Source organism: Beta vulgaris, chromosome 7 (genome assembly GCF_026745355.1).
Source record: "Beta vulgaris subsp. vulgaris cultivar EL10 chromosome 7, EL10.2, whole genome shotgun sequence".
NCBI lineage: Eukaryota > Viridiplantae > Streptophyta > Magnoliopsida > Caryophyllales > Amaranthaceae > Beta > Beta vulgaris.
In genome coordinates, this window is record NC_079208.1 from 1038508 (window position 1) to 1058486 (window position 19979).

Genomic DNA, 19979 nt, shown 5'->3' on the forward strand with positions numbered 1-19979 from the left:
TTGTCTCGTCATTTTTTTCTTCATTTTTTTTTTTTTTTTTTTTTTTTTTCTTTTTGTTGAGAAACTGACCGCCACAGACGTCTTCCAGAAAACCATGTCTACTAGATCAAAGACCCCTACCGTCGGCCTCTCTGAAGCGGAAATGCTAGAACGGGCCAGGAAGAGAAAACAGGCCGCAATTGCTTCGCTGTGACACCGTCATCCATGGGCGCCCCTAAGATTGCTAAGACGGCGCCACCGACAGAGACCCCTAAATCTGCGAAGACGCCTCTTGGAGAAGGGGAAACTTTTACTATCTCCCTTCCCAAGAACTTCTGTGAAATCACCGCCCCGACAATCTTCCCGTCGGCGGAGAAGCTGGCGTTTCCCGCGCCTCAGCGTCGCCTAGCCAGCCTCCCTTGCTCACAGTGGCGAATGAAGGATTGGCCCTGCAAATACATGTAAGCCAACTAACACATGTTATGTCATTTGAATGTTCCATTACGTACTTCACTGACGTCAGCCATTTGTGTAGGCGTCACAACATTCTCTGGCCCTCCGCTCTGCTGCCCTCACTCTAGAGAAGGAGTGCAAGACACTCCGCGAGAAGTTGGACCGGTCTCGGCGTCGTTGACGGCAGCAGAAAAGAAGGTGGCAGAGCTGTCCGAGGAGTTGGCTAAGGAGAAAGGCCAGAATGCTAGCCACGTGATCAGCCTGGCGTCGATGAAGGAGAGACGGACGCCACCATCGCCAGCCTTCGTGAAGAGCTGATGGACGCCGCTAGCCGATACACCTGGAAGACTAAGGCAAGGTTGATGAAGCAGTTTTTGGAAGGGCAGACGTCGAAGTGGACGCCTGAAGCAGACATTCAGCAGTTCCTGGAAGTTTTCGGGACGCCGGAAGATCTGATCCCGAGGGCGAGATAACGCCGACGTCATGGCGACGCGAGCGATTCAGGCGTCAATGCTGAAACTGACGCGCCGCTTGATTCTCACTAGTTCCTGCAAGGTGCTGTGTCACCGATAATTGTTAATTAACTTTTGCAGTAGTTGGTTCAAGGTGATATGTCACCGAAACTTTATATTTTGTGATGTTTCTTTTGCTACACTTTATAATTTTGCTTTTGTGTTTTCGAAACGATGTTATGTTATTGTTCAAGAATTGTGTTATTGTTACGTCGTGGTGTGTTTGTTTGCAATGAATGTCGTCTTTGTTTAATTCATGAACACAAGTATACATGTATGTATGTATGTACAACGTTGTAAGGTACCTTGGTAGTGTGAACCACGTGATGTTTTGGTTGCAATGAAGGGATAATCACCACTTCCAACCAAACACACTGGCTTTGCAGATGTCATAGATGTAAATATCGTAGGAATCGGACGGGGGAGAACGTCTATCTGACCAGTGGGGATTGCCCCTGTCCGTTCTAATCGTAACTGTAAGACGTTAGACCCCGACGACGTCGATGTCTGATGTCATACTCTTTATTTGTGCAATGAATGAGCCTGTAATACTGCCAACATACTCACATGCAAATGTTAGCCAAGAAAAGATACAAGACATACTAGAAACTGAAGAGACAATGTCATGACATGTTAAAGAACATTACCTACTTTAATTATCTAGTACGTGTCGACACTATCAGTTAAAAGTGGTAGCGCTTAAGGTGAACGGCGTTCCAACTTCTTGGTATGAGTTTGCCATCCTTGGCGCAGAGACGATAGGCGCCGTTGCCTACTACTTTCTGGATCTTGTATGGGCCTTCCCATGCAGGTGCTAACTTTCCTGCATTGACTTCCTTGGTATTTTGAAAGACTTCCCTCAAGACCCAATCTCCGACATTGAATGTTTTAGCCTTGACATTTTTATTAAAGCTTCTAGCCACTATCTGTTGTTGTGACGCCATTCGAACAAGGGCCGCTTCCCTCAATTCTTCACTTGTCACGATGTCATGACTTAACTCTTCATCGTTCCTGTCTGGCGTCAGTAATCCATAACGTGATGTCGGGATACGTACCTCAGGGGGAAGGACAGCTTCACACCCATAGACTAGGGAAAAAGGGGTCTGCCCCGTCGCCGTCCTGGGGGTGGTTCTGTTCGCCCACAGAATTGACGGAAGTTCCTCTGCCCACTTACCTTTGGCTGCTTTGAGACGCCTTTGACGACTTTAAGGACTGATTTGTTGCTAGACTCAGCTTGACCATTGGTCTGAGGATACCTAGGCGTCGCGGTGCTAAGTTGTATGTTCCACTTAGCCAAGAAATTCCTGTGGGCGTGCTTATGAATTGAGAACCGTTGTCACAGATGATTTCGGAAGGAACGCCGAACCTGCATATGATGTTACGCCATATAAAAGTAATAACCTCTTTGTCGCGTACCTGGGTAAAGAATCAGCTTCGATCCATTTGAAAAATAATCCGTCAGAGCTAACATGAACACCTTTTGCCCCGGTGCTTGAGGGAGTTTTCCGACGATGTCCATTCCCCATCTCATGAAGGGCCAAGGGGTGATAGTAGGGTGTAGCCGTTCCGCAGGTTTGTGTGACATGGCGGCATGTCGCTGGCAGGCGTCGCACTTCTTAGCGTACTCGACAGCGTCTCGGCGCAACGTCGGCCAATAATATCCCATGCGTAGGGTCCTGTTTGACAGGCTGCGTCCTCCCGAATGATTGCCGCAACATCCGTCGTGCATCTCTTGTAACACTTGCCGGCATTCGTCGCCGTCGAGACATCTTAGGTATGGTCCTGCAATGGACTTCCGAAAAAGTATACCGTCAAGTAAAACATACATAGAAGCCCTGAATCGTACCTTTCTGGCTTGTAGCTTGTCTTCGGGGAGAGTCCATCCTTAAGATATTGGATAAGCGGGGTCTGCCAGCTTGTTGACGCATAGCAGTATTACGGACGTCGATGTCGTTAACATCCGTCTCGACGTCGTTGGCTTTATCGGCTGTGGTTGCTTTATGGACCGCTGGTGCCGACAGGTGTACTATAGGTATGCTTTTGAACCCTGACTTTCTCATGGCTGACCCAATGTTTGCCAATGCATCTGCTTGTGTGTTTTGGTCCCTGGGAATCTGAAAGATGTCAAATTTGTCAAACAATTTTACCTTTGCTGGACGGCGTCCAAGTATGCCGTCATTTTGGAACTTTGGCGGCAAATTCCCCTTTTATTTGGCTGACGATGAGCAATGAATCACTATATGCTTCAACCTCGGTAGCTTTTAAATCTTTAGCCAGTGTTAATCCTGCTAACAATGCCTCGTACTCTGCCTCGTTGTTGGTAGCCTTGAAGTCGCAACTGACAGCTCGGGCTATGATGTCCCCTTGTGGCGACTTTAGCAATACGCCTAAACCGGCGCCTCGAAAGTTGGAAGATCCATCTACATGCAAGATCCATTTACTGTTAGTCGTATTAACCTCAAGCATACTTACCTCTGTTTGGGCTATTGCTTCTAGTGTAGGGCTAAAGTCCGCCACAAAATCCGCTAATGCTTGCGACTTTATTGCTGTCCGAGGTTGATAAGTGATGTCGTAGCTGCTCAGCGTTATTGCCCACTTGCTCATTCTGCCCGTTAGTTCTGGGTGTCTTAGAATGGACTTGACGGGATAGTTAGTTTTGACAAGATAGAATGTGCTTCAAAATAATGTTTTAATTTTTTAGACGCCGTTACGATTGCCAAGACAAGTTTTTCAAGAGAAGAATACCTGGTTTCGGCGTCGACCAAGGACTTACTTACATAGTACACTGGCAATTGCCGTCTTGCCTTCTCTGGCAGGACGGCACTTACCGATGATTCGCTGACGGCGACATACAGCTGTAATGGCTCGTCGGCGACTGGCTTTGACAGCAATGGTGGCGTCATGAGGTATTGCTTGAGGTCTTGGAGGGCCTGCTCGTGTTCTGGCGTCCAATTAAATCCTTTGTTTTTCTTTAGGACATCGTAGAACAGTCGACATTTGTCGGAGACTTAGAGATGAAACGGTTCAACGCAGCGACGCGTCCTGTTAACTTCTGCACTTCTTTTACGCTTCGCGGCGATTGAATGTTGAGGATAGCCTTGATTTGATCTGGGCTAGCCTCTATGCCTCGTTTCGTGACTATGTACCCTAAAAATTTACCTGCAGACACTCCAAAAGAACACTTAGTGGGGTTAAGTTTCATGCCATACCTTCGAATGACGTCGAATGATTGTTGTAAGTGTGACACATGGTCATGGGAATTTTTAGATTTGACCAACATGTCATCTATGTACACCTCCATGGTGTCCCCTAGCTGGTCTTTGAACATGGCGTTGACCAGCCGTTGATAGGTTGCGCCAGGCTTCTTCAGCCGCGAACGGCATGACCTTGTAGCAATAAATGCCGCGATCGGTGACGAATGACGTCTTTCTTGATCTTCAGGATGCATGAGTATTTGATTGTACCCTGAGAAGGCGTCCATGAATGACAGCAACTCATGTCCGGCTGTGGCGTCTACCAGAGCGTCAATGTGCGGCAGGGGGAACGAGTCTTTGGGACATGCCTTGTTGAGGTCAGTGAAGTCTATGCAGACCCTCCACTTCCCGTTTTTCTTTCCTACAACAACGACTTAGCTAACCAATCAGGATATTTTACTTCCCTTACCTTACCGGTGTCAATCAGCTTTTGTACTTCGTCGTTGATAATTTGGTTTCGCTCTGGGGCGAACTTGCGTCTTTTCTGTTTGATCGGTTTGTGTTGGATCAACGTTGAGCTTGTGTGTGATCACGTCGGGATCTATCCCTGTAACGTCCTCATGGGACCATGCAAAACAGTCAGCGTTAGCTTTTAGAAAATCGATTACCTGTTGACGGACGTCGGGAGATAAGGCGGCCCCTATTTTAACCGTTTGGTCGGGCCTGGCGGGGTCCAAGATGACCTCATCTACTTGCTGCTCGTCGAAGTCTTGTTCCCCCAACGTCCCTATCTGTAATTGCTATGCTTCTGATTTTCTCGGCTTCAAGGACGTCTTGTAGCATTCCTTCGCGATCCGTCTGTCCCCTTTGATTTCCTGCACTCCCCACTTGGTAGGGAACTTCAAAGATTGATGGAACGACGAGGGGACAGCCTTCATGCTATGGATCCATGGCCTGCCTAAAATCACATTGTAAGAAGAAGGGCAGTCAATGACATAAAATTTAGTTGGCATGTTAACTCCCTTGGCGAAGGTGGGCAGGTCACTTCTCCCATGGTGTGCTTGGATTCTCCGCTGAATCCGACAAGGACGGTAGATTTGCGGATGACGACGTTCATCGATCCCCATGTCCTCTAAAGCGCCTTCATCAGGATGTTTGCTGAACTGCCATTGTACCACTAACACACGTTTTAGCAAGCAATTACTGACAGTTAGAGATATTACCAGGCCGTCATGGTGTATGTCCCTGTCGTCACCGAGATCGGCGTCATCGAAGGTGATTGGCATGGCTTCCAGCTCGATGTCACGAGGGTGACGAAGTTCTTTAGGGACGGCGTCTTGATTCAGACCGTCTCGTGCATGCCGCTTAGCTGCAGAATATGTTAGTCCACAGATATCTGAACCACCACTAATGACATTGATTACCTTGACGTGCGGTGGGGATGACGGCGGTTGACGTCGGTCGCCGTCTTTCGACACCGTCTGCTTACCTTTCTCCGTCAGCAAGTCTTTTAGGTATCCTTGCTTCAGCAGGTGGGATACTTCTCGCCTTAGAGCGACGCACTCATCAGTGTGATGCCCATGGTCTCCATGGAATTCGCACCATTTGGATTTGTCGCGATGAGCCGTCGACTTCTCATTCCTGAAAGGCCATTTAACAGCAGAACCTAAAGAATGTAAAGTATTGATAATACCTCCCATAGTGACGTTGAAACCATATTCGCTTAGCTTGGGGGAAGACCGGGATCATTCTTCCAATCATTGACTGGCCCTCATGACGGACGCTATACGCTGCTGCGGGCGCTCATAAGGCTTTTGACGCCAGGGGGCTTGCTTGTTAGGCGTTGCTTTCCGGCTGTCGGCATGGGCATAAGCCTTTCTGGATTGCATGTCTTCTTCCAGCCGGATCTGGGCCAATGCTTTGGCTTGAGCATCCTCGAACGTCGGACATGGATATTTGGTCAGCTCCTTGTAGAGGTCTGATTCCTCATCTAGACCGCGTCTGAACGCCTCGATGGCCGTCCTAGCATCGCAATTCGGGATGGACACTTTTTCCCTGTTAAACCTGTTCACAAATTCTTTAAGAGACTCATCAGATTTTTGCACAATCCTATGTAAGTCGCTAGCTTGTTTTTCCATTTTGCGACTACTAGCAAATTGCATATTAAAAGCATTAACCAATTGAGCAAAAGAAGAGATGGTCCCGTTATTAAGATTAATGAACCACTGAAGGCTGGCCAGTCAGCGTAGAGCCAAATCCCTTGCACATGCAGCTTCCCGCATATTCTTCGGGATTGAGATGGTAATCATTCTTTGCTTGTACTGAGCGACATGGTCGTTGGGATCTGTGGTGCCGTCATACAGTTTCATGGACGGGACGGAGAACCTCTTGGGCACCTCGATCAATGCTATGGGATCTGCAAAAGGAGAATCAGCATAACTGTTAGGAGTAGCTTTTTCCATAGGCCTGGGGACCGCAGGGATACGGGCGATCATGTCTTCTAATTGCTGGAGACGCTGCTGGATAGGATCATCAAGACGGCCTTGGGCGAACTCTTTTGAAGGGTCAGCACCGTCATTCTCGCCGTCATCGGCGTCTTCCTTTTCTGAATCATCAGCATCTCCAAGATCAGCACGATTTCCTGGGGTCTCAAACCCTTCGCCGTCTAGATTTTGCATCCTGGAAACGCCACGAACATTGCGAGGCTTGGGCCCTTTGGACGTCTTCTCAGCGGATTTCAAGCTCTGGATCTCCATGCATGACGCGACGTAGCTTTCCTTTAACGTCGCCATCTCCGCTTTGACGCGATTGAGTTCGTCAATGACTTCTTGGGTGGTAACCCATTGTCCTGCCATGGCAAATACGAAAAGATGGAAAAGTATGGAAAAATAAAACAAAAAGATGCGACTGTCGAAGAAATGTATGAAGATCTTGCTGTGGCCCCACGGTGGGCGCCAAATTGTTTATGCCGATTTTGTACCAAGTACTAAAAAGGTTTGGGTGCCAACAACAAAATCATCATATTGATAACAAATGATATAATAAATGAAATGAATTGCATAAAGAATGGAATAATGAAAGAAACAAGAAATTGTTGACGCGGAAAACCCAAAAGGGAAAAACCGCGGGTGATCTCTTGATCACCAATCCACTAATATGACACTTGAAGTAGATGTTACAATAGTAGCCGATTACAATGATGGAACTCGGAATATTTAGAGAGTAGATGTTTTTTAGAGAGAGATGAGGAGAGTGACCATAAAGAACATAGGTCAAAACTAGGTTACAAATTATGCATTTATACTACTAAGAAAATATCTCCCCAGCTGCTTTAGAGTTGTTCCACAATTTGGGGGTTCCGTCAACACGATCCCGCATATATCTCAACCGCCCAAAATGACGGCACGCAACGTCGCCTGACTTAGTCTCCCCACTTCCTTCGCCAACTGCAACATTAATTAGAAATTTGAAATGTTTAGGGAAGCCCGCCTATTCCAGAAAATCGAGGGCCCAACAGTCATTTTGTTTAATAGCTATATGTACTAAATTGTCGCAAATAATAGCAATATTTCGTAGTCTTTTTTAATCAATAATACCAAACTTTTCTTTAATTTGTTCAATGGTGGATGCATGCAATGTATCGAAATATAGAATAAATTGGAGCAAATTTTTGCTATTCTGTCGATAGATCAACCGCATCAAAAAAAAAAAAAAAAGATTGCTGAATCTATTAGGTTGGACTTTTATGATGTCTTTTCGGTTGTGTAAATTGGAAGTCAATATAGTGATGCACAATATCTCAATTATTAATTAGGTGAAATATCTTATGTACGCACAAGAGAAAAATTCGCTAGGCATAAATTTGTACCAAATGAAGAAAATTAAGGTGCAATAACACGATTACTTAGTCATACATCATCCATGCATGAATTTTATGTCTGTCAGCCTTAATAATCCCTAATTCTACTTTGTTATGACTTTGTTGTTCTTAAAAAAAATTATTTATGGCGTTGCGCTTTCAATAAAAAAAAACAAAGGAAATTGATATATGCATTAATCTTTAAGAAATAAATGATGGAAATATTAACTACTCCCTCCGTTTTAAAATATAAGACACATATGATGTTCGAGGTTGAACTTTGACCGTTAATTACTTCCAATTTACGTGGATAAAAAATTAATGTTATTATAGTATTTTTCATGACGAATGCAATAGTATAATTTTTATTTATCATATTATGAGAGATATTTGTGGTCAAAGCAAATTTTCGTAAAGTGTGAATGTCTTATGTTCGAGGTCGAACTTTGATTGTTAATTACTCCCAATTTACGTGGATAAAAAATTAATGTTATTATAGTATTTTTCATGACGAATCCAATGGTATAATTTTTATTTATCATATTATGAGAGATATTTGTGGTCAAAGCAAATTTTCGTAAAGCGTGAATGTCTTATATTTTAAACGGATGAAGTAATAACAAAGCATAAATAATACTAATTGACTTGTAATTATTATAAATTCCTAAAGTATACTATTTTATGTATAATATATTTAGGGTTGCACCAAAACGGAAAAAAAGAGTATGACGTTGGGTTCTATATAATGGTGTCATGCTGAAAGATGGATTTGATATGACCAAATAACTACTGCATTTTGCTAATGTTTGTTGGGAATTTGTCTATATATTAAATAATTGAGAGGGAAGATGGGGCATTTTGCTAATGATTAGGTGGGAATTTGTCCAAATTGTTTGATTAAACCAAAATCACATCCTAAACTCATCAACTAAACTACCATGTCTTCGTCACTGCATCTACAATTATTACTATCATGAAGCTTTAAATTAGATAAACTGTAACTATTGCCAATTTGACAAATTTAAACCTAACTATATATGAAATGGCAATATTAATTTTCAATTTTTGACTATCAAATTTGATAAAAGAATACATTAATTATCAATTTGGATCATTTTGTGTTGCGAAATAAACTCTACTAGATAGAGTTTGAAGCATCACAAATTCACAATCTCCATATATACCTTAGTTTTATTGAATTTAACATAATAGTATATCAATTTATTTTAGTAAATAGTAAGTTGAAAAAACATGCATAGTCTAAATTTTAATTTTAAAAACTAATTGAAACTTCATTGCTAAACACGACATAAACAAATTAAAATCAAGATTTGATTTTCATATTTACAATACATAATTCTCGATATCTTCCATATAAGTTAGTGTTATTGATAATAAGGTCGAGGTGAAGAACTTTTATGCATATTTTGCACCTGTTTAACGGTTCGATTTAGGGTTGAGTATGGTTTATATGGTCTGGTTCAGGATGAATGTGGTTCACATTTCGGTTTAGGCTAGGGTAGGTCGGACATATTTTTTCCCATCAATTGGACCCATGAGAACCCCTATGTTTGTGCGGTTCCAAGTCGGTTCAAGCACAATCATCTGACAATCCAGTTCGATCCGGCTTTATTGCTTGCAAATCGATTCAGGACTGGGTCCGGTTAGCACCGTCCAATGGCCACCTCTACTTAAAGCTATCCATCGAGTTTCAAATTAAGTCATCTTAGTTGATAGCAATGATTAAACGTCATAAAAAGGTGACAATTTAAAGAAAAATTGTACAAAGAAACTTTTTCAAGAAATCTAAAAAAAAAAATTATCAATGTTCTCAATACATCACTATTGAAACTAACCACCGGCCTATGTTTAGCCTTTGGGGCCTCAAAATTTTATTATAATTAATTGATCCAAACTTATAAAAATTAACACAAATTCTTAGGTGTATGTTACATCATGTAACAGTCCAAAAAACGACACTAAAAAAATGCAACTGACATGATATAAATTATAAAATAACATCATATTTATGTTATTATTTGTATAATCTTGTCATTTTTATTGAAATATATATATATCATTATATACGAGTAAAATTTTGTTAAATAATACTCCCTCCGTCCCACAATATAAGTCCTGTTTCCTTATAAGGTGTCCCAAAATATAAGTCTTATTTCTATTTTCAATCAATAATTATGCCCAAAATACCCTCATGAAAATAGTTTAATTCCCAAAATGTCATCATAATTTCAACTTTCAATGCACCATTATTAATGACAAAATGGAATCTTTTACCCATTGAACTCCTCTACACATTAAACCATGCAACATTAAATGATAGTTTTTATTTTTTGTCAAAAAGTCATCATAATGTAAGTATTTCTCAATAAAAATAATTTTTTTTATTCAAATAAAACAAGATTCCATTTAACCTTAATTCCCGCGTAAAAACAAAATCATGACTTATATTATGGGACGGAGGGAGTAAGTTACAGCATCCATATACATACTCTAACATTGAGGGATAAAGTACGTCTACATTCCAAGTTAATAAATTAATGATCTGGTTAAAGTGTCACCATTAAATGGCCCTCCTAATCTAGTGACAAGATTAACAAAGATTCGGTTCATATTATACTATATCAAATCATTTAAACCTGGTTGGCTGGCCAAGTACCTTTCAAACAATACAGAGAGCATGTGTTATGGACTTATGGTAGAATTGTATTATAGAAAGTATATATGGAGTACCTTTTTTTTTCACGATATATTTAATAACATATGTATAATTTTGAACAATATATCTATAACAATGATTACATACTACTCACTCTGTGTTATAATATAAGATTTGTTTTTTTTACCGTCTAAAAGACGTACATTTGATCATCAATATGTTCAATTCCTTATCAATAAAAATTATAAAGAATTGATATTGTGGATAGAAATGAAGATATGGATAATATATATTTTAGTTTTCTGCACGATAATCTTTCTCTTTCTTCGATTTGTCAATTGGCGTGCCTCTGGTGACATGTTTGGTTTGCTCACAATAAAATTATTTTCAAGGTGAGGAGATGTCTTGTTTTATGTCGGCATTGTTAATTGGAAACTTTATTCAAGAATGGTCCTATATTCAGGAAGCGGATGAGGTGTTCTCTGGTCCTTCGAATTCTTGAACCCCTCTTATATATACTTCTTTTTCTAGCCCTAAGGAAGTTCGGTAGGTTAAACGCCCAATGCTTATCATAAATTGAACTTTGATGGGTCAAACTTTAAGATGGCATTGCCTCTTGTGGCTTTATTATCATTAGGAATGATTATGGGCGCATTGTTATTATGGGCGCAATGTCTATTAATCAAAATACTAGAAGCCAAGGCTAGCTTGGTGTATGAGAGAAGGAATTCGCGCTGCCTTGACTTCTAGTATTAAGAATCGGATTGTAGAAGGGGATAATCTTGCTGTGATCACTTCTCTTCGTAGGACTTGGAAAATTCTTTGGGAAATTATACCTGGTGGATGATGCTCACCTTGATTTGGCTTATTGTGGGAATGTCACGTTTTATCATTGTTTCAGAGAGGCGAATCAAGCAGCAGACTTCTTGGCTCAAAAAAGTCACTTGTGTGATTCTCTCCGTTATTGGTTTGAACTTCTTAACCTCAACTTTCTCTCTATCATCCGAAAGGATGTTTTGTTAGGATTGAATTCCTTGTTTGTATTACGTTAACTGTGAGGTTTAAATACAACCTAATTTAATAATGGGCCTAAGTTACAAAGATACGAGCCAAACCAATATACAACATTCTAACTAAATACAAAGGACCCATAATACGGGCCTAACACCCTCCCTCAAGTTGGAGCATGCGGATTACAAATGCCCAACTTGCCTAGTAGATAGTGAAATTGGCGTTTCCCGAGAGCTTTGGTGAAAATATCTGCGAGCTGCTCGGTAGTGGAGACATGATGGGGAGCAAGAAGACCAGCTTGTATAGCGTCACGAACATAGTGACAATCGACCTCAATGTGTTTCGTGCGCTCGTGGAAGACGGGATTTTGAGCGATGTAGAGAGCGGATTGACTGTCACAAAAGAGACTCATAGCACGAGGATGCGCAATACCAAGACTCAGGAGAAGAGCCTTAAGCCAAACCAACTCAGTGGTGGTCGTAGCCATGGAGCGATACTCAGCTTCGGCAGAAGAACGGGAAACAGTGTGCTGCTTTTTGGTTTTCCAAGAGATGGGCGAATGCCCTAAGAAGATCAACCAACCAGTGATAGAACGGCGAGTCATAGGACAACTAGCCCAATCGGAGTCACACCAACCAGTTAAATGCAAATCACAAGCAGCGGAGAGAAGAATACCTTGCCCGGGACTACCTTTCAAATAATGAACGGTGCGTAAGGCCGCAGCCCAATGCTCCTGCCGTGGGGCTTGCATAAATTGGGCCAAGATGTGAACCGTGTAAGCAAGGTCGGGAGAGTGAAGGAGAGATAGATAAGACGACCAACAAGTCGACGATATTTTTCAGGATCCTCAAGAAAATCGCCAGTAGCAAGAGCAAGAGTATGATTTTGTTCCATCGGAAAAGCAGCAGGCCGGCCCCCCAGAAGACCGGACTCGGCAACAATGTCGAGAGTGTATTTTCTTTGACACAAGAAGATGCCATCTGGACTACGAGCAACCTCAACCCCAAGAAAATATTTGAGGGGTCCCAAATCTTTCATATGAAAACATTCACCCAAATATTGCTTAAAAGCAGCAAGAGCAGAAGAATGAGTCCCAGAGATAATCAAGTCATCAACATAGACAAGAACATTAAGCTGCAGAGAGCCCTGAGTGAGAGTAAATAGGGAATAGTCAGAATAAGATTGCGTAAAACCATACCGCTTTAAGGAAGCGGCCAACTTGGCAAACCAGCAACGAGGAGCTTGTCGAAGGCCATAAAGAGACTTTTTGAGGCGGCACACTAAACCCGGGGAAGGGCCGGGAAAACCAGGAGGAGGTCTCATATAAACTTCTTCGTCCAGATCCCCATGAAGAAATGCGTTATGAACATCCATCTGATGCAACTCCCAATTTTTAGCAGCAGCAACGGCAAGAAAAGCACGAACAGTAACCATCTTGGCAACAGGAGCGAAAGTCTCATGATAATCAATACCCTCAACTTGATGATTTCCAAAAATCACAAGCGGGCTTTAAGACGCTCCACCTCACCAGAAGCATGATACTTTATTTTATAGACCCATTTAGAACCAAGAGCTTTCTTGCCCGGAGGAAGGGGTGCCATGACCCACGTATCATTATGTTCTAAGGCATGAATTTCCTGCTGCATAGCCGTACGCCAACCCTCATGTTGCGCGGCTTCTTTGAAATTTCGAGGCTCATGACCTGCAGTAACAGCAGCAAGAAAAATACGGTGTGGTCGAGAAAACTTGTCCGAGTTAACAAAATATGCTAAAGGATAGAGAGTACCTGAGGAGTCCGAAGGAGACGGTGAACTGGGAGATGGACTTGTTGAGGAAATCGTGGGAGTAATAAAATCACGCAATAGAACAGATGGGCGTTTGTCACGTTTCCCGCGGCCCAACTCAGCAGTAACAATGGTGGAAGGAGCACTAGATGGTGCGTGGCAGTAGCGAGGCCCAGATCAGGCTCGGAGGGGCCCACATCACAGACCAAGGCTGGGCGGCAGTAGGCTCCAGCTCACCAGCACACATAGGGACATCTTGGGGCCCTAGCAAGCTCACTCACCCCTAAGACATCCTCCAAATCATCCAAAAAATCAAGATCCACACCCACACCCACAGGATCACTCGAGACAACCGAGAGGAGGCACAAGTAAATGGAAACTCATTCTCAAAAATTTTACATCACGCGAAACAAATATCTCATGAGTGGTCAATCATATAGTTTCCAACCTTTCTTTTGTTGGATAGCCAACAAAAACACAACGACGACTACGGGAAGCAATTTGTCCCCCTTAGCCTTGTGATTATACGCAAAACAAAGTGAACCAAAACTTTTAGCTGATCAAAATCGGGTGCAACACCAACAAAGCCTCATACGGAGTTTTATTATGCAATAAACGGGAAGGGGTGCGATAATCAAATAAACGCTCCAAGCACACATTCACCCCAAAACGAAACAGGTAAGTTACCTTGGAACATCAAAGCGCGACTCACATTCAAAATATGTTGGTGTTTTCGCTCCACACGTCCATTTTGTTGAGGGGTGCCAACACAAGATGTTTGGAAAAGAATGCCATGGGTATTAAAATAATCAAGCATGCAATTAAATTCCGTGCCATTATCACTACGCACGATTTTCACAGTGACCTCAAATTGTCTTTCAATCATGGCAAAAAGACAAAAAGATTTATATACTTCAGTTTTGCATGTCAATAAATAAACCCAAGTAGCACGAGTAAAATCATCCACCAAGGTCAAAAAATAATGAGCACCACAAGAAGAAGGAGTCTTATAAGGTCCCCATAAATCACAATGAATCAGTTCAAATTGACGACTGGCTTTATTATAACTAGTAGGAAAACTAGGACGAGACTGTTTAGCTTGTGGACAAACCACACAAGCCTGAGATAATGTTTTCCTAGTATTACTATTACTAAAAACAGGCAGAAGCTTGACAACCTTATCAGATGGATGACCCAAGCGACGATGCCATAACTCAAAAACACTGATGTCCGAGACAGTCACCGCACAGATGGTAGGCAGACCACGATAATAATAAAGTCCATCTTTGCGTTCACCGGCTCCAATCAGGCTCCCCGAGCGCAGGTCCTGAATAGCACATAAAGAGTCAGTAAAACGGACAAAACGATGAGAATCATCAATCAATTTGGACACCGATATTAAATTGCAAGTTAAATGGGGAACAAAAAGAACATTGTGAAGTAGTAAACCCCCATCAAGTTTAACATTGCCCATCTGTGTTGCCACGGTATTATGACCATCGGGTAAGCCGACGGGACGAGCCGGAATAGGAACGGAGTCAAGTAATAAGGCAACATTGCCGGTGACGTGATGTGTCGCTCCAGTGTCAAGTAACCAAGAAGAAGAAAAGGACTCACCATCATATGATCTGGTTTGGGTCATTTACCAGGTTCAATAAGACTTTGACTTGCTCAGGAGTCAAAGAAGGAAGAGACACCCCCTGCGCCACTAGGGTCGTCGGCAGCCGGAGTGATAACAGAGGCAGAAGGCTGGGCGGTACTGCAAACAGCAGCATTGGCCGGCACAGCAGGCGGGGGTCGACGATCGGTGGCAGCAGCAGGCTGGGAGGAGGAAACCACGGCTTTCCCAAACTTCTCTTCATGCCACGCAGGCCGCCCATGGAGTTTAAAGCAGGTAGAAACTTCATGACCCCTCTTTTTGCAATGAGAACAAACAAGTTGAGATTTATCAGGCCGTGAACCCGCTCCTCTTGAAGAAAGGTTTGATAGGCGCGGGTCAAGTCAGGAGGAGTTGGTTGAGACAACAAATTAGATCTCACAGTAGCATAGAGATCATCATCAACACCAATAAAAAATTGATGAAGCTTTTCCTCCTCGCGATCGGCAGCAAACCGGCCGGCGACATCACACTTACATAGGCCACAAGTGCAGCCGTGAAGAGGTTTTAAGCGAGCAAGATCTATACAAAGCCATCAATTGATTATAATAATCCTCCATAGACATGGACTTCAACTGTTTGCAACTAGTAATACGAGCCCTGAGCTGTTGAAGGCGAGGTCCATCCGCGACACAAAAGCGCTTCTCCAAATACACCCAAAGAGGACGTGCTTCCTCATGATACGGGATGGACGCGGCCAATTTGGAATCCATACTTCTCAACATCCACGAGACTAGCATGGAATTGACCGTATCCCAATCTAATAACTTCTTTTCTCAGTAGGTTTATTGATAGTTCCGTCAATAAACACAAATTTCCGGCGAGCTTTAAGAGACAAAGTGATTGCCCTAGCCCATGCTAAATATATTATCTCCTTGTAAAATTACGTGAGTAATCAAATTACCGTTGATCACCGGATCCCAAATAATAAGGCGAAGTAGTGTCATGTTTATCTCCTTCGCCATGGCCGCACAACCAAGATGTGGCGGCAGCAAGGACTAGCAACCGTGAGCAGCAGCGAGAGGAATAGAGATCAAAGAAAAAACGGAGGCTCTGGTACCATGTTAGGATTGAATTCCTTGTTGTATTTACGTTAACTGTGAGGTTTAAATACAACCTAATTTAATAATGGGCCTAAGTTACAAAGATACGAGCCAAACCAATATACAACATTCTAACTAAATACAAAGGACCCATAATACGGGCCTAACATGTTTTAAATTGGTATTATATAAAAGACTAGCATAACTTTTCTCTAGTTTTTTTTAAAAAAAGACACAAGCTCATTGACTTGGAATCTTAAATACTTATATAGTTATATTTATATTTTATATATGCATACAGTGCCCATCTTTTTCGTTGCGTCTTTTGTCCTTGTTAGGGATATTATACAAAGAAAAACAACGAAGCAGAAAAAAGACAGAGAGAGAGAGATACCCGCATGAAAATTAGCTCAAAAAGACTGATCCAACCGTGTGCAAGACTTTTTACTCCTTCCTTTGTCTTTGTTTTGTGGGATCCTTCAAGATTTTGTTGTCTCCTTCACCTTCAAACCTACCCTCTTTCTATACATCTTCACTGCTCCTTCCATGTTTTCTACCCCAAGCAATAAATAATACTACTAGCACAAGTATTTTTATATCTTTCTATTCTCATAAATGTTTTATTTCTTTGATTCTAATGTCTGCACATATATTTTGTCACCCACCTAGATATTAAAAACATGTTACACCTTAGTGACCTTACACTTTACGGCTAATTAGTAATCAATTCACCATTTATACACACTTATATTATTTATATTGATTATTTAATGTTGTACCAATGATTCATGGCTATAGAATTGTCAAAATGCCCAAAGAACTAAACTACCGTCAATTTAACACAAGCGATGCCGGGTAATTATGAAGTCGCTCCTACGTACCACAATAAATAAGTGTATTTTTTTTTTGGTAAGTAAGTAATGATATTAAAGCCTAAAAACATAAATAGCTTAAAGGAAGCTAGGGATTAACAACCCAACAACCACATAACAACTGGACTCACCCAGCAATTACAATTCTTCAATCCACTGTCTATCACTATCTTTAACTTTCATGCTCATGATTTGTACAATCCTATGTTTAATCATATATTGAATGTCATTAACTGTTTTATCAACATTCATAATCACTTGATCCCAATAAGCTGAGTTGCGGTTCTTCCAGACCATGTATACAGTGGCAGCCATGGCAGCTATAATCACCATTCTTCAGAATCTCGACCCTCTGTATCTGTCTTTGAGCCACCTACACATCTGTAGTAAACTACTTCCACCCCATCTGACACTGAGCCAATTCATCACTCTAGTGATACATTGTGCACTAAACTCATACTCAAACGTCAGGTGCTTTATAGTTTCAGTATGTTGATGGCATAGAGTGCAAGTATCATCTGTACACATATTGATGTTCTTAAGCCTTTGTCTTGTTTTCAATCTATTATGAAGAGCAAGCTATAGTATCATTTTGTGTTTTGGTTGTGAGTATCGATCTGCACCATACATACTTGCTCCATTGGCTATGAGCCTCCACTCCTAGCAGTGCTTTGTATTGTTTTTTAATAGTTATTGCATGACATGCATCCATTATGTATTAAGAATGTTATCATTCATTTCATTCTTAACCAAACACACATACTTCCACCCCCAACTAGCTGTATTAGGAGCATTATAGGACTCCCATATTAGTTTAGTAACCATTTTTGTGTGTATAGCTACTTAGCCACAACGGCATCAATGACTAATGTAAATGAAATTTAATCTTAATTCATGGAAACAATCTTAACATAAGTTTGCTGCTAAAAAATTAATTGGTACTCACTAGCGGGGTGAGCATAATATAAATTCCGGGTATCTAGACCCAGACACGGACCCGGTATGGACTTGTTAAACCCAGACCCGGACCAACTGGGTTCGGGTTCGGGTCCAAGAAAATGGACCCGGTTGCATCTGGTTCCAACTCTGGGCAGAATTTTGTCGGACCCGGTACCCGGTGGGTATCCGGTTCCACTCTGGATACCCGGTTGGAGCGGGTCTAGGTCCGGGTACCCGGTACTTAGAATTGGTTTTTTTTTCATATACTCATATAGAATTGGTAATAGGATAATAGTTGTTAAGTAAAAAGTTAGTACTTAGTACTTAGTAGGCCTTTAGTCGCATTTAATTTTTTAAAAAAATTTATAGCTCAATTAGCCCATCCTAGGATGTTGTTAAACTTACAACTGGGTACCCAGTTCTGGACCTGGTATCCACCGATTCCGGGTCTGGGTCCAAAATTTAGGACCCGGTTGGACCAATTCCAATTCCAATTCCAGATTTTTGATACCCACTGGGTTCGTATCTATGTCCGGGTCTATGAAATTCTACCGGGTGCCCCGTTATGCTCACTCCTAGTACTCACTGTAAGTTTAAGGAGTTATTCTTAAAAAATTTACAACCCTAATTGTGTGCAGAAATAGTTTATAGTTTATTGAAGGTGCATAAATTATGCAGCACTTGCAACTAATTCACGAAACAGTTTCTAAGCATTACTTTGACCATTAATATTATCAATTATATATGCTTTATGTGTTGTGAAATAAGTAAAATACTTCTATCAAAGAGCTCTTATATATAAGTGAGAAGTGTTTCACTTATTACAGAACGAGAGAAGTACAAAAATGATGTAAATTTTTTATATTTAAAAGCTACACATTGAGATGAATTAATCTAATAAAACTTCACACAATGATTATTTTTCCTCTATAATGGAGATAAGACCTGGTCAATCTTTATAAAGTTTGATTTTAAATAGTAAGTGTTGCATGATTTATGATCGAAAAAAGTAATAAAACCTTGTTCTCTTGGACTTAATCTCACTCTAAAAGATAGTAATAATAATAATAGTAATAATAAAAATACTAAAAATAGTATAATGATAAAAACAATAATGATAATAGTATGTAAGAGTAATAATAGTAGTAAATTAAAATTGTAGTTTTATTAGTAATAATAATAGTTGAAATAATAATAATATTAATTACCATATTTGTTTTCAGAACAATATAAAATTGATATTTTAATTATATTAATTAACTATTATTAAGTACCATAAGGATTATTATTGTGAGTTTAATTTTTCAGTTTAGTTCGATTCAAATCCATTCAACTCAGTTTAATTTAATTACCTTAACTGATTCAATGCGAAAAAACGTTTAAAATAAAGGAAAAAAAATAGTCTGCAACAATCGTACTTAGAGCCGCTTTAAAAATCTTGACCCAATACTCTTATCAACCTAAATAATAGGTATTTCCTCTGTTTTTTTTATCGTTTTCAGTTAGAATTTTGATATTATTCATACTTAGAGAGAATCTTCTCTATTTTTTTTTAATTTATAAGAAAAAATATAGTCATGTGGAGTCTTATTTGATTCATCTCAATTAGTATATTATTAATATTTAATCGTTATAATTCTTACTAATATATAATAAAAGATAATTAAATTCAAAGATGTATATTGAGAGATGTATACAGGAAAGTGAGAAAAATAAAAAAACACATGGAGTATTGGTTAAAATTACAGAAGATGTATATTTTAATTCAAATTTACTTTTTGTTTATAGGGCCTACGTGTCTAATCATCACCGTTGTCCATCAAGTTAACATGGAAAATTCTGATCAGCTGCTCTTGCGTTGCATCCCGACCAGTACTTTCTCAGCTCACCCATAACAAAATCTCTTCGACTAATATAGCATCAAAGTGAGAAATATTCGCTCTTAAAAGACTACAAATTAGTAGAATTCTGAAAACATACAAGAAAAATTCTTATATAC

General features: G+C 40.8%; 2 protein-coding genes across 2 annotated transcripts; both read right to left on the reverse strand.

Annotated features, from left to right (window-relative positions):
* Nucleotides 1–1627: 1627 nt before the first annotated feature.
* Nucleotides 1628–3847, reverse strand: LOC130592103 (uncharacterized). Its single transcript, XM_057396267.1, has 6 exons — nt 3690–3847; nt 3165–3519; nt 2791–3058; nt 2414–2726; nt 2119–2310; nt 1628–2075 (listed from the first exon to the last, which is right to left on the reverse strand). Exons 1-6 carry the CDS (start codon nt 3845–3847, stop codon nt 1628–1630), a joined length of 1734 nt encoding a protein of 577 aa, XP_057252250.1.
* Nucleotides 3848–4938: 1091 nt separating this feature from the next.
* LOC125491781 (uncharacterized) lies at nt 4939–5838 on the reverse strand. Its single transcript, XM_048633866.2, has one exon. It carries the CDS (start codon nt 5836–5838, stop codon nt 4939–4941), a length of 900 nt encoding a protein of 299 aa, XP_048489823.2.
* Between the last annotated feature and the right edge of the window lie 14141 nt (nt 5839–19979).

What these genes read in the sequence shown, in the direction of transcription:
- LOC130592103 (XM_057396267.1), bottom strand. Translation starts at nt 3,847, where the DNA reads ATGACGCCACCATTGCTGTCAAAGCCAGTCGCCGACGAGCCATTACAG. An exon ending in ACAAGCTACAAGCCAGAAAG is followed by an intron (nt 2,727 to 2,790) that starts GTACGATTCAGG and finishes AGTCCATTGCAG; the next exon opens with GACCATACCTAAGATGTCTC. An exon ending in GCGTCTCAAAGCAGCCAAAG is followed by an intron (nt 2,076 to 2,118) that starts GTAAGTGGGCAG and finishes GTGGGCGAACAG; the next exon opens with AACCACCCCCAGGACGGCGA.
- LOC125491781 (XM_048633866.2), bottom strand. Translation starts at nt 5,838, where the DNA reads ATGGGAGGTATTATCAATACTTTACATTCTTTAGGTTCTGCTGTTAAA.